Source organism: Schistocerca americana, chromosome 3 (genome assembly GCF_021461395.2).
Source record: "Schistocerca americana isolate TAMUIC-IGC-003095 chromosome 3, iqSchAmer2.1, whole genome shotgun sequence".
Lineage (NCBI taxonomy): Eukaryota > Metazoa > Arthropoda > Insecta > Orthoptera > Acrididae > Schistocerca > Schistocerca americana.
Window position 1 is genome coordinate 562,941,027 of NC_060121.1, and position 14,165 is coordinate 562,955,191.

General features: G+C 45.8%; 1 protein-coding gene across 1 annotated transcript in view; it reads left to right on the top strand.

The window, feature by feature from the left end:
* The first annotated feature begins 1,626 nt into the window (after positions 1–1,626).
* The window catches only part of LOC124606250 (prolactin-releasing peptide receptor-like), a 432,861-nt gene continuing 420,322 nt past the window's right edge, over positions 1,627–14,165 (top strand). Inside the window, exon 1 of the mRNA XM_047138226.1 lies at positions 1,627–4,024. Within this exon, the coding sequence (XP_046994182.1) occupies positions 2,810–4,024 (1,215 nt within the window). The 5' untranslated portion in view covers positions 1,627–2,809. The remainder of the gene's footprint in view (positions 4,025–14,165) is intronic.

Consider the following 14,165-nt stretch of genomic DNA (forward strand, 5'->3'; position numbering starts at 1 on the left):
TTTTCCTCAGTTTACAAGACGAATTTTGTTCATCGATGTAGCGCATCTCATCAGGGAAGGTGTTTTGAATCCTCGAAGTAGCCACATCTGGAATCAACAAAACCCCAAAGGCACGTATAGGCAAAAATTTCAGCACACCTTCGGCATCATTGTCTGGGCAGGTATCTGCTGTGATCGTGTGACTGCGTCATACATCCTTCCTCTCCATCTAATGGGTGCCAGGTAACTTATCTTCCTGCAACTTGTGGCGCGGATTTTAGGAGATGTGCCATTGAACACGCTGCACGAGTTGTGATTCCAGCATGATGACGAGCACTACATTTTGCAGTTGACACCCGAAACCATCAGAATGTTCTGAATGGGGACAGGTGGGTCAGTCAAGGTGGACCCGCATGACTGGCCACCAAGATCCCCAGATTTAACCTCTTTGGACTTTTTTTGTAGGGCTACATGAAGAGTCTTGTTTACGAGACCCATGTGCAGTCGGAGGAAGATTAATTGTACAGATCATGGCTGCAGGAGCAGTGATTAACCATTCAGTATGCATGTTGGACGGACTTTATACAAACTTATTGGCAGATACACTGTGCGCACCGGACTCGTTGGTGGTCATATTGAACAGCTGTTGTAATATCACAGTAAACAGGAGTGAAATCTGCATTGCTTGTTTTTGTTGCAACATGGAAAAGAACTGTTTTCGGTCATGGGTTCCCATGTAAAGGTTGATCTACTAAGTCACCTCTATAACCTCTAGAATAGCGTAACACGAATTGTGAAACACCGTGTATAAAATACCAATAGGGAGTTAGTCAATCAGGTCGTGACTATGACGGCGGACGGTGTCGTTGGAAGCTCGAGGCAGCATTTCTATTTAATGACTCGAGTACACCGAGAGAATTTTATCCAATGTTAGTGTCCGTCAGACAGGTGAGACGTTAAACGGCGCCCGCTCGCTCCGAGGCGTTTCACAGACAATTGAGCACAGCCGGGAGTCGTGTAGCAGACGTCGAGAATTCCGACGCCGGTGACGCAGTCGATGTGTGCGCGTCACGGGCGGCTCGTTTGTGCAGCGGGCCGGCGCCGTTACTCGCGCGGACGGCTGTTCAATTTGGCGCCGGCCCCACTGGCTCTCGCAGTCTTCATCAGGCGTTACGAGCGCCGCGCCACGTCTCTCCACTTTACCCTTGGCGCCGCGTCTAAGAATAAAACACGTCAACATAATTACGCGGGCAGGCGCGACAAGAGGAGTCAGCGCACGCGCACTGGCGCCGCTGGCGGACAGTTGCCGATCGCCGCGGGCCGTGGCGGTGCCGGCCGCCTTGTCTGCCGGCGGCGGCGTCGGCGTCGCCATCGGAACGCGTCACCACGCTGCGCGGACTCTGTTCGACCGAGCGCGAGGGCCTCTAGGCGTCCGTGGGTACTCCAGCAGCGCCACTCATCTCCCTCGCTTCTGATGAGTCGCCTCTCAGCGGGGCAATTAGGCAACAGAATCAACAAACTGGCGAATTGTTTTTCTACTGCACGTATCCGACAGCTGCGTCGCCAAGACTGCCGACGTTCCAATGGTTGCAGCGGCTTTACTCAGCTCTCATCCGCTTCTGATGAATCACCTCTCAGTGATATTTACGTAGCAGTTTCAGCAAAGTAACAACACATTTTTTTCCTCTGTCGTACGAACCAGACTGCTCCATAGGACAGACAGTTTCAAGTCGCGGAGCGAAATAAATAACGTTCTGGCTGTTGCATTATACATCGTCAAAAAATCAAGCGAGTTCACAATCTAATCTGGTAAACATGAAGCAGTCATATACCTACATTTTGGCAAAAAGGTGCGTTTTGCATATGTTGAAGTGAGAGGACGAATTAAACATATATCGACCTGCATTTTCGGCTTACTTGATAGGCCATTGACAAGTGCTGGCGCATTTAGTGCTAATTATACGAGGTGTTAGCTAATACAGACCTTCGTTGTTATCAGAGGACCTATCGCGGTAATTAATTGAGAAGACGGATGTAGTAGATTATGTGGCAAGGAAAAATGCTGTTAGCCTCAGAGTGATCATTTCTGTCAGATACGTGGCAGTCATTGATCAGTGTGATCAGTTAATTACTTTGGTTTAGTGATCATTTAAGTTAACGTTGAAATTTACTGCCATGTATTAAATGCTGGTGTTGATACTCATTTTTATGTGGGTGGGCATTGCTTAAAAGACCTGGTGGAGGAGCGGACTCTGCCATTCACATTGTTCTACGAATGCGCCAGAACAGCTTCAATCACTTGCTGTTCTCCACGTTTGATGAGTGAGTGATTTTCTGCATTGACTTGGATTATTATGAGCTAGGTCTAGAACTGGTACAGGAGTGAAACAGAATCAGTAAATTGGGCATATTTTTAATTGCAATATATGCAAGTTAATGACGATTTTTCTATGGTTTGTATCTGTGAGTGCCACTGACGAATGGTGATGGTGTCAGGTTACTACTACTTTCTAGAAAAACTTGTTAAGATACTGGATTAAATGTTCTGGAGAACGCTGAAAGGATAGGAGAGTCAAGGGCAGCCTGTAGAATGGGCGATATAATGGGTTAAGTGCTCTGTAGAACGATGTAAGGATATGAAAATCACTGGCAGCGTATATAATCGGCCATATCAGCGGAACGGATCTCCTGTAGCCGTCTTCTACTAGTAGTAGCTACCAATGCACAGAGATTAGGTAATTTGGCGTGTGAGTTCTGTCGGAGGAATTTGAAGCGAGATAACTACGGGGAAGTTGATTTTTGTGTCGAGTAAACAAAGGCGACGATCAAGATGGAGGACGCCTTGTTCGACAAACACCACCAGTTTGGAGACGCCAACAGTGAGAACGTTTCGACGGCAGGGAACGGCACGTGGGCGTACCTCCGGCACGACGTGATGCAGACGCGCGCCGTCCAGGCCGTGTTCGGGGTGGTCTACTGCGTCATCTTCGCGCTGGGCACGCCGGGGAACCTACTGGTGTGCTACACGGTGTACCGCAACCGCGCCATGCGCACCGTCACCAACCTGTACATCTGCGCGCTGGCGCTCGCCGACGTGCTGCTGTGCGCGCTCTGCCTGCCCTTCACGCCGCTCTACACCTTCCTGGGCGGCTGGGTGTTCGGCGGCGCGCTCTGCCACGCCGTCGCCTTCTCGCAGTGCTTCAGCGTCTACGTGACGGCGCTGACGCTGACCGCGATCGCCGTCGACCGCTTTTACGTGATCGTGCACCCGTTCCGGCCGCGCATGCCGCCGTCGCACTGCCTCGCGGTGGAGGGCGGCGTGGTGGTGTTCTCGCTGCTGGCGACGCTGCCGTACGGCGTGTACATGGCCACCGGCGAGGTGGAGGGCGTCAGCGTGTGCAACGAGGCGTGGCCGTCGGAGGCGGGCCGGCGCGCCTTCCTGCTGGCCACGTTCTGCCTGCAGTTCGTGCTGCCGCTGTCGGTGATCGCCTGCTGCTACGGCCTCATCGCACTCTGCCTGGCCCGCCAGAGCCGCGCGCGGCCCGGCGCCAAGAGCTCGCGCCGCGAGGCGACCGAGCGCGAGCGCAAGCGCCGCACCAACCGGCTGCTCGTCGCCATGGTGCTGGTGTTCGCCGCCTGCTGGCTGCCGCTCAACGCCGTCAACATGGTCGCCGACCTGGACGAGGGCGCGGAGCGCTGGCGCTACTTCACGCTGTGCTTCTTCCTGGCGCACGCGCTCGCCATGAGCTCGGTCTGCTACAACCCGCTGCTGTACGCCTGGCTCAACGACAACTTCCGCAAGGAGCTGAAGCAGCTGGTGCCGTGCTGCCGCCGGCGCCTGGCCGCCGCCTCCTGCGGCACTACGTCGACGGCGCAGACGCTGCTGCAGACGTCCGCCTGCCCCGGCCAACACCTGCCGGACGTCGTCGCCGCAGACGCCGAGACACCCGCTCCGGTGCCAGCTGCGGTCTACACTGTCGCTGACGACCAAGTCCACCTCTCTGGCGTCAGCTCCGGCGGCACCGAAGAAGTCTCCTGCACTTAGGTGAGAAACCTTAATTTTCCGTGCTGCCTCAGGGCAAATATCTGTTTACTTATAATGTCGATCATAAAATCCACTACAGCTGTAAAAATTATTTATTTCTAAAAAGAAAAGCACCGCCCGGTTTCGCGTCGTGTGTCCCATCTTCAGGTGCGCATTAAAATGTGAGTACACAAACGGTACACAACTAAAGTTAAAATAGATTCCAATATTTCAAACTAGTGCATGCCTGGTACATGATATCCTGTGATGTAACGTACCAGGGACGCATTTTCACAAATTTTAGTCCTACTTACACTACTGGCCATTAAAATTGCTACACCGTGAAGATGACGTGCTACAGACACTAAATTTAACCGACAGGAAGAAGATGCTGTGATATGCAAATGATTAGATTTTCAGAGTATTCACACAAGTCGGCGCCGGTGGCGACACCTACAACGTGCTGACATGAGGAAAGTTTCCAACCGATTTCTCATACACAAACAGCAGTTGATCGGCGTCGCCTGGTGAAACGTTGTTGTGATGCCTCGTGTAAGGAGGAGAAATTCGTACCATCACGTATCTGACTTTGATAATGGTCGGATTGTAGCCTATGCGATTGCGGTTTATCGTATCGCGACATTGCTGCTCGCGTTGCTCGAGATCTAATGACTGTTAGCAGAGTATGGAATCTGTGGGTTCAGGAGGCTAATACGGAACCCAGTGCTGGATTCCAACGGCCTCGTATCACTAGCAGTCGAGACGACAGGCATCTTACCTGCATGGCTGTAACGGATCGTGAAGCCACGTCTCGATCCCTGAGTCAACAGATGAGGACGTTTACACGAACGGTTCGACGACGTTTGCAGCAGCATGGACTATCAGCTCGGAGACCATGGCTGCGGTTACCCTTGACGCTGCATCACAGACAAGAGCGCCTGTGATGGTGTATTCAACGACGAACCTGGGTGCACGAATGGCAAAACGTCATTTTTTCGGATGAATCCAGGTTCTGTTTACAGCATTGTGATGGTCGCATCCGTGTTTGGCGACATCGCGGTGAACGCACATTGGAAGCGTGTATTAGTCATCGCCATACTTGCGTATCACCTGTACAAAATAAATGCCTAGTCATTGGAAGCGGTAACATCTGTCAAGTATCTGGGTGTGAGACTTCGAAATGACCTCAAATCGAATGATCAGATTACATAAGTAACGGGCAAGGCGAAGTCTAGATTGCGGTTTATTGGTAGAATCCTGTAGCGATGCAGTCCTCCATCAAAGGAAATTGCTTACAATATGTTAGTTCGTCCAGTCTTGTTGTTCGTATGTATGGGACCTGACCAGTTGGATCTCATTTAAGAGATTGAGCAGATCCAAAGAAGAATAGTAAGATTCGTGACTGGTACATTTAGCCATCGCGAGAGCGTTACAAATCTCATAGAAAGTTTGAAGTGGGATACACTTGCAGATAGACGGGGCGCTGAACGGAAGGGGCTGCTCACTAGATTCCGAATTCCGATTTTCGCCGAGGATGTAGAGCATATATTATTACCACTAAATTTCAATCGCTCAATGATCACCACTCAAAAATAAGGGTAATTAGAGCTCGTACTGACGCGTTCAGACAGTCGTTTTGCCCTCGTGCGATCCGCGAATGGAACATGGGGGGGGGGGGGGGGGGGAGGGGGGGGAATATGACTTTGGTGCGAATTGTGCCCTCCGCCACACACCGCTTGGTAGCTACTGGAGTATATATATGTAGATGTAGAAAAGTTACCGAAGCTTTAGCAGACTGTTACAAGTAGTGAAGGAGAATATATTATCGATGACGCAAGTCTCTGTTTTGTATATCTGTTATGTTTATTGAACTTGTGGGAAAATGCTACAAACGTACGGGCCGTCCTAAATAAAAAACGGCATCACAAAATCACCAAAAGCTACTGTGGGAAGTGGGCATCCTGGAGCGTATGAGATTACTGAATAAGGACAATAGGGTAATTTTCATAAGCTGACCAGTGCGACAGATTTATTGAGAAAAATTTCCACTGTGGCGCCGTGGAGTCCACCAACGGACTGAGGGGAATGTTCCCAAGGCAGGGATGGGAAGCCACGTCTGAATGGGTCGAGGGCTGGCTGCTAAGACAGACCGATGTCTGTACCTGCTCTGGCCAGTCCGCCCTGCGCCCCATGTGACTGTCTGGAGCCCTCTGATAGGTTACTTAAGCGTACTTTAGAAGCGGAACTCCGTCAGCTACGCTTTACCGATGCGTCACCCCATCATTATTACTGACTGTGTAGTAAGTGTCCACTTGAACAAGGAGTGGGTTGGCGGTGGCATCCGGTAGTATCCAGTACCTTATTAGTCCAAGTCCGGTCACCACTCTTCACTAAACGCATTTACTCCGTACAGAGAACGCAAACTGAAAAAGTAAAAAATTTTGATTGAAAAAATGAAGCTTCTCCCATTATTCTGCTTGTCCACCATTCATACTAATGTAATGTGAATTTATTAACCAACAAACTGTCAACCGACCATCTTCAGGTCAGATATACCATTACATGAAGATTCATTGCAGTGAAGTACGTCATTATTATGCTGCAATTGATGATAATTGTGTTCTTGAAGACAAGAAACCTTCCTTTTAACGTGATATAATGATAGTCCTCACTTGCAGATAGTCAGTTGACCCAAAATGGTTGCCGGCCGTTGAGGCCGAGTGGTTATAGGCGCTTCAGTCCGGAACCGCGCTGCTGCTACGGTCGCAGGTTCGAATCTTGCCTCGGGCATGGATGTGTGTGATGTCCTTCGGTTAGTTGGGTTTAAGTAGTTCTAAGTCTAGGTGACTGATGACCTCAGATGTTAAGTCCCACAGTGCTCAGAGCCTTTTGAACCATTTTGAACCCAAAATGGTTGTCAATAAACAGATACGCATTACAGCAGCGCTTGGTGGTTTCGTGATGCCGTTCTGTACACAAACGTCGGTGAAAGGTCCGGAGGCACAAACCAAAACGCAATACATTAAAGTTTCCACGAAAATCACAAAAAAATTGTACTGATCATATTGGTGTACCTTGTAATGATAGGATCCTCTTGTCACTAAAATATATTAAAGAAACTAGGTACTATGCGATGGGTTTTCTGTGCTGGATAGCGTGGGTGCTGCGAGCGCCTAGCCGTGCCACTTGCAGATCAAACACCTCCGGGCCAGAACGCCGGTACAGGTGGGTTTCCATGAGCAGCAACGACATCTGACGGTAATCCCAGGGAGTGACTAGAAAAGGCAGCGCGCCAAATTCTGTCTCAGGATCGAAATAATTGAAGCAATATGTCAATAGTTTAACATTTAGTATAGGGAAATAGTTTTTCGATGAAGTCAAGTCTGACTGAGGCATGAAGGCCACGATTTGATACAAACAAATATTAAAAAGTAATAGGAAAGTTGACAGGGCGCTCTACGACTGGCTGGTACTTCTGGTTTAAAGGTTCGTGCCGTCTGTCCGCACTCTTCTGTCACATCGTTGGAAGGCGTGGTAAAGTACAGAGCTAGCGGACAACTGGTGGCTTTGACTTCTCATAAAGGCTTGGTGGACTAAAGAAGACTGAGTGGTAAGCCATTTTGGCAGTTTATAACGCTGTGGAAACTCGTTTCCGCCCGAAAAACGTAAGACATATTTCTGTGAGACTTTTGTGAACAGAATTTCCTTGGGGCATGTGTTAACACCAGCAGCGTATTAGAAGTACTGGTGTTTCGAACACTTCGCTAACGCTTTTCTAAAGGCGTTAGTAACGGAGCTTACTTTAACATAAGTAATCACATGTTTTATTGGAGTTCTTATGCTCCCAGTATCTGGTCATAGCACTAATTCTGCACAGTGAAATTTTTTCCCTGTGTGGAGTCCAATTACAATTCATTTGTGGAAGTACTGTTCATCAAACTAGAATCGTAACGTTTATTATATACTTCAATATTCACCATATAGCTTCCATTCTATTCTTACATTAATTTCTTGAACTGGTGCACGAACACCTTTTTTCCTTCATCAAATGCTGGCAACTTACTAGCATTTTACAATGTATCTGAGTATGGCACTTCTATATGTCCCTTCTGTGAGTTTACAGTCACCAATGCAGTTCTCCGTTTCTCACAATCATTTGACAAAGCTAAGAAAACCATACGATATGTACGCGATTTGCACTATTCAGAGATTATATCCATCAAGAAGTCGGTATAAATAGTTGTTGTAAATTCCAAGTTTATACATACAACAGCAGCAGCAGCAGCAACAACAAAAAGATATTTCAAACAAGTGCGAAATAACAGAAGGTTGGTTTCAGAAGTGAGCATAAGTGTCTTCATATTTACAGTTTGCGTGTTCAGAGAAGATAATGAGTTCTCAACCAAAAAGAGTGAAGTTTTAATATTTGTTGTAGAAACTGAAACCATCATATTGTTTAGGGTAAAATTTAACTTAGTTCGCACGAACACGAGAGTAATACGATAGCAAGGAATAAATAATCGGGTCTATCTTAGTAGCGTCCAAAATTTTACCGTTTAGTGCAGAGTACAAACGAAATACTGGACTAATTTTAAGAATATAACAGAGATCGTCCGAAGAGCATTCACCATGACACAATATTTTTTTCTTATATGATTATGTTCATATTTTAAGTTAAAAATTGGGACGGGCCTTTGTCAGAAATGACCGATGTTAATTTCTGTGTCTCTCGTAAGCACCGTAATATAATATGTCATACGTCCAATTTAAAATGAACTTGGCTTATTGATGAATTTAAATAGGGTCTTCAGCCAGCTGTACTATGTCTAAAGGGAAAATGGACTCAAAACTACTGCTGAAAAGGAAGAAATTTCTGACTGGATCTAAAGATCAGTATTTATTAATAATAATGCGGAAATCAGTGCGTCAGTATAATATTTTTGTTCAGAGAAGATTCGTCCACGGTTGGCTGCATATAAACGGGAAAGCATTTCTTGAAACACACCATGAAAAATATAAATAACCGAAAATAGTGAGTGGTAGCAGAAAAGTTATCAAATTTCACTGAATGAGGTTTTAGCCTATGTTATTAGCAAACCGCGTTTCGTCGCTAACATACCAATTTCTTTTCATTCCATAAATACTGTATAACCAGGGGTGCAGTGAATCGACAATTATATCTCATTTCACAAAATACATTTCGGTTCAAGCAACGAAATATTCACATTTTTCCACCACCGTCATCGAAACTATGTGCGATATGTGCAGGATAGCCAGCACCAAGCAAAAACGCATCAGTGAAATGTGCATGGAAGCTACACAGCGCACTGTAAACCGTAGCAGTACCAACTATTTACGAAGTTCATATTAAAACGCAAAGCAGGTATGGCGCCGGAGAAATTCATTGTAATAACTGCTGCGACATAAATAAACTTTATGTATTTATTTCTTCACAGCGAGACCGAAGAAACTAACATTCGGAGAAAGCGTACAACCCGCTCTGTATCTGAACTTTTCTTGTGCCTAGTGTCATTGTCATACTTCCAAACGAAACACAGTCTCGCTCGCTCACGAAACGATCATCCCTGATACGTGAGAAAATGTTGAATTGCTGAAAGGGAATAAATTACACTAATGTGAGCAAGAAAATAGTACAGTCTCCTCCGCAAAAGAAGCCAAAAAATATGGAAAATGCCAAGAAATTTTCAAATTGAGATCACACTTGTCTTCACGATTCCTGATGAAATTATTACGCGTAAATCGTTATACTGATGCTATGTAAATCATTGGTCCACTTGGTGGCACTACTGAATGCATCTCCTGTTTGCCGCCTTATCGATATACCAAACGACTACGGTACATATCAGCATCGCCGAAGAAATATTTAACGGAGCTCTTTGAACTGGAGCAGTGTTGCTCCTTATAATTTCAATTTCCTTGATGCTCCATAGAAATCAACATTTCTTTTCACTCTGTCAGATACAGAAATGTGAGTGTGTACTGATATGCAGATGTAGATTTCGTTTGATTGTTTATCTGATCTGGAAACTTACATTCTTGTTGTCAGTGTTTTTGGGATCGATGGTGGTATAAGCCTAGTTCGTTCTTGTTACCCAACAGATTAAACAGCCTAGTGGAACGGCTTTGACCTGAACACCGTATTTAACGAGTGTCAAACAGTCAACACAGTATCGCTCGTTCATTGCAGCCGCTGTATATTGTAATTGGATGCAAAATTTCTTCCCGAGTAGATGGCATTATGTCACATTAGAATGACACTGAACGATCATAAGATAGATACTTTCCATTCTGCTGAAAACTCTTTGAGAAATTCAGTATGTTTTGGAGAAGATTAACTCTTCGCACATCAACTGTCACCTATTTCCAAACACAAGCATATTAATTGCAACCTGATTAAGAAGATGCGCCGACCTGAGTGACCGAGCGGTTCTAGGCGCTACGGTCGCAGGTTCGAATCCTGCCTCGGGCATGGGTGTGTGTGATGTCCTTAGATTAGTTAGGATTAAGTAGTTCTAAGTTCCAGGGGACTGATGACCTCAGATGTTAAGTCCCATAGTGCTCAGAGCCATTTGAACCATTTTTTAAGAAGATGCAATGCTCATGTAATGATTCTGAACAACATCAATGAAAACTAACTTAGTGTAACTGCCCACTTTCCAACTATTTCTAAGTGGGAGATCCCCGGTTCGATTTCGAGTGAGCGCTGAAAATATTACTGTGACGGTAAACACTGAACAGCGTCCACTCAGGCTCGCGAGGTGGTGGTGGTGGTTAGTGTTTAACGTCCCGTCGACAACGAGGTCATTAGAGACGGAGCGCAAGCTCGGGTTAGGGAAGGATTGGGAAGGAAATCGGCCGTGCCCTTTCAAAGGAACCATCCCGGCATTTGCCTGAAACGATTTAGGGAAATCACGGAAAACCTAAATCAGGATGGCTGGAGACGGGATTGAACCGTCGTCCTCCCGGCTCGCGAGGTAAAATGAGGAGATGTTTCCTAAAATAAGCAACCAAACTGGCAATCATGTCGCCGGAGTGACCTCATTTCGCAAGTCGTGTATCAACTTGGAACTCACATAAACTTTTATTTATATTGGCTAAAGCTGCTGTGGACTATCCTAGAATTATAGCCCCATCTCTCCGTTTCTCCCTTCTCCACCCTTCCAGTTACTTTAGTGGCCTTATTCGTTCAGAGTCCCGTTGTAGCAATCATCAGTTGCTCTCCTGTAATGGTGATTTCGCTACAAATCTTGGTCCTCTAACTCACAAATCAACCACACATACTAGTGCAGTAACAGTATTAACAATTTTCATTCATAATGTTGTCTTTGAACGACAAAGTTGTTATCTTTGTATAATCTTAAGGTCACAGTTATCACACATAGGAATTCTATTGCTTCTCGCAGTTGTTATTGTAAACCGTAAATGCTGGCAGTTACTGCTTCTCACTCTACTCTCCTTTTCTCATAACGATGGAGAAAAGAATTGACTTTATGCTGCAGTCTGTAGTTGCTTCGTATAACCCGACAAAACGGGCATATCGATATGTCTATAGCACCACAGGCAGAAACTGTAGTGCTGTTTTTCCCGAGGGATATTTTGTCATAACAAACTGGCATTTTAGAGCAGTTTCCGAATTGGAAGCCTGTAACGCGGTGTATTAACAGATCAGAATAAATAATTGAAATCATAGTAATATTCACCACGATTTACTGAAGTCGCTATGAAAAATGATCCTTTTCAAAACGAACAAAAATGTCAATCCAAAACATAGTAATTCAAATTTAAGAGTAACATCATGTACGTGGAGACTTCAGAACGTAAGTTACGCAAGTCCTTCCGCACTAGGACCATTACACAACAAGAGTGCCGCTTTGTCATGAGAGAGCACGTGTTCCGGGCTTCCACCAGACAGGGTTCTGCTGCGGTACGCATAACAGGTGCATCACTGTGTGCGAGTAAATGGAGCAGCAAATTGAAATGTACTCCAAAGCTGAAGTACGCGATCAGTAAAATTCTTGTTTCACACAGAATCATCGTGAAATTCTGCCGGTATGTGCACCAAACGGATTGTTGCGTCCGTCCGAAGTGAAGTGGTGCCATCCTCATTCGCTCTGACACTCCACCGTAAATCGTTCATCTCGACAACGTCGATTCGCGCTCTTTGTCTCTCGTTCATTCTCCGACACTCTGAGCCATATGTCAGAATGCTTTCAACCACAGCACTTAAAACTACTTTCTTTGTTCATCTGGACATGTGCCGGCTCCAAAAGATACCAGTTAATGATCTGATAGCCACCCTCGCTCGACTTATCCTGTGGGGTGTGTCCACATCACACTGTTCAGTGTTATCGATTAGCGAACCCAGATACTCGAACCTAGATGCTTGAAAACTCCCACGTTTCTTACCCGGCGAAACTCAAAATCCAAATCCTCGCCGTGCCTAGTTTTAACAACGAGATATTTTGTTTTATCCACATCGACTGTTAATTCTTATTGTTTATAAGTATCCATCAACTTTCTGTTGTAATACAAGACAGCATTCTTATCTGAAGCCACAAGTACTTGATCGTTGGCAAACAGTGATGAAAGCAAACTTAGTTGCTGAACTCTCACATCCAACTTATGCATTATTTATTCCAGTAACCAAGGACAACTTCTAAATATAACTCAAAGTTGAAGGCACAGGACATCCTTGCCTTAATCCTGTACTTGTTTTTAAACTTTCCGGTGTCTTACAACAAACCTTCAAAACTGCCGTGCATTCACCAAACTTTATCACCAATTCTATTAAATAACCATCCAATCCCGCCTTTTCCAACAATGTGCATAGTAACATCCAAATTTTACCTGTTTTTATTTCAAACACAATGTTTTCCCAAGTAATCACCCTTAAAATGGAAGTTTTAAATAATTTTATTGGCTAATTGGTATCCACCTACACATCATATTATAGAAGCTACACTCTGAATTTAGTTTTAAAATACAACTTTCGGTACTGAGTGAAACAAAATATTGAGCTTGTCTGCTAATCGGGAGGTTCGAGTCAGGTTTTTGATCAACGTCAGTTCCGTCCTGTTCGTGGTTATAAATGAAAGATTACATTATTAAGGGAAAAAACCTTTGACATTTTGTGGGGCCTAGTTTGGATGAAACGAGGTACAGAGAAAGCTCCCAAATTTCCGCTGACCATTCTTCTGCCAAATGAAGTGCCACGCGTCCCACTGAGTGCCACCGGGAATTTGACGGGAGGCAGCGCGAATTTCGAGAGATAAAAATTCATTTAATTCATTTCAGCTGCCCACCAAAAATTTCTTACGAATAAGTACATACAAACAAATATCTTAAGATTGTAAGATGGCCACACTACAGTATTAAATCAGAGACTCCAGAATGAAATTTTCACTCTTCAGCGGAGTGTGCGCTGAGATGAAACTTACTGGCAGATTAAAACTGTGTCCGGACCGAAACTCGAACTCGCCGGGACCTTTCCTTTCCGGGGGCAAATGCTCTCCCATCTGAGCTACCCAAACACGACTTACGACCCGTCCTCACAGTTTTAATTCCGCCAGTACCTCGTCTCCTACCTTCCAGACTTCATAGAAGCTTAGACGGTAGAGCACTTGCCCGCAAAAAGCAAACATCCCGAGTTCGAGTCTCGGTCTGGCACACAGTTTTAATCTGCAAAAAAAATGTTCAAATGTGCGTGAAATTTTATGGGACTTAACTGGTAAGGTCATCAGTCCCTAAGCTTACACACTACTTAACCTAAACTATCCTAAGGACAAACACACCCACCCATGCCCGAGGGAGGACTCGAACCTCCGCCGGGACCAGCCGCACATTTTAATCTGCCCGGAAGTTTCAAAGCTGAGAATTTTTATTTAAAAATATGTGATGGGGAGTGTCTATGGAGTCGCGCCTAGGCCACAGCATAGGCGTCTACCGCGTCCGCGTAAATGCGGCCCCTGGCTGCAGTCCCCCCCCCCCCCCCCTCTCTCTCTCTCTCTCTCGCTCTCTCGCTCTCTAGCTCAGTGTGCTGCTTTAGTCGAACAACGTACCTAGCGACCCCATCTTCATATCTCATCAGTGTGACCTACTCTGCAGTTTAGCATATCAGGGGCAGGCGATAACCCACCGGTCG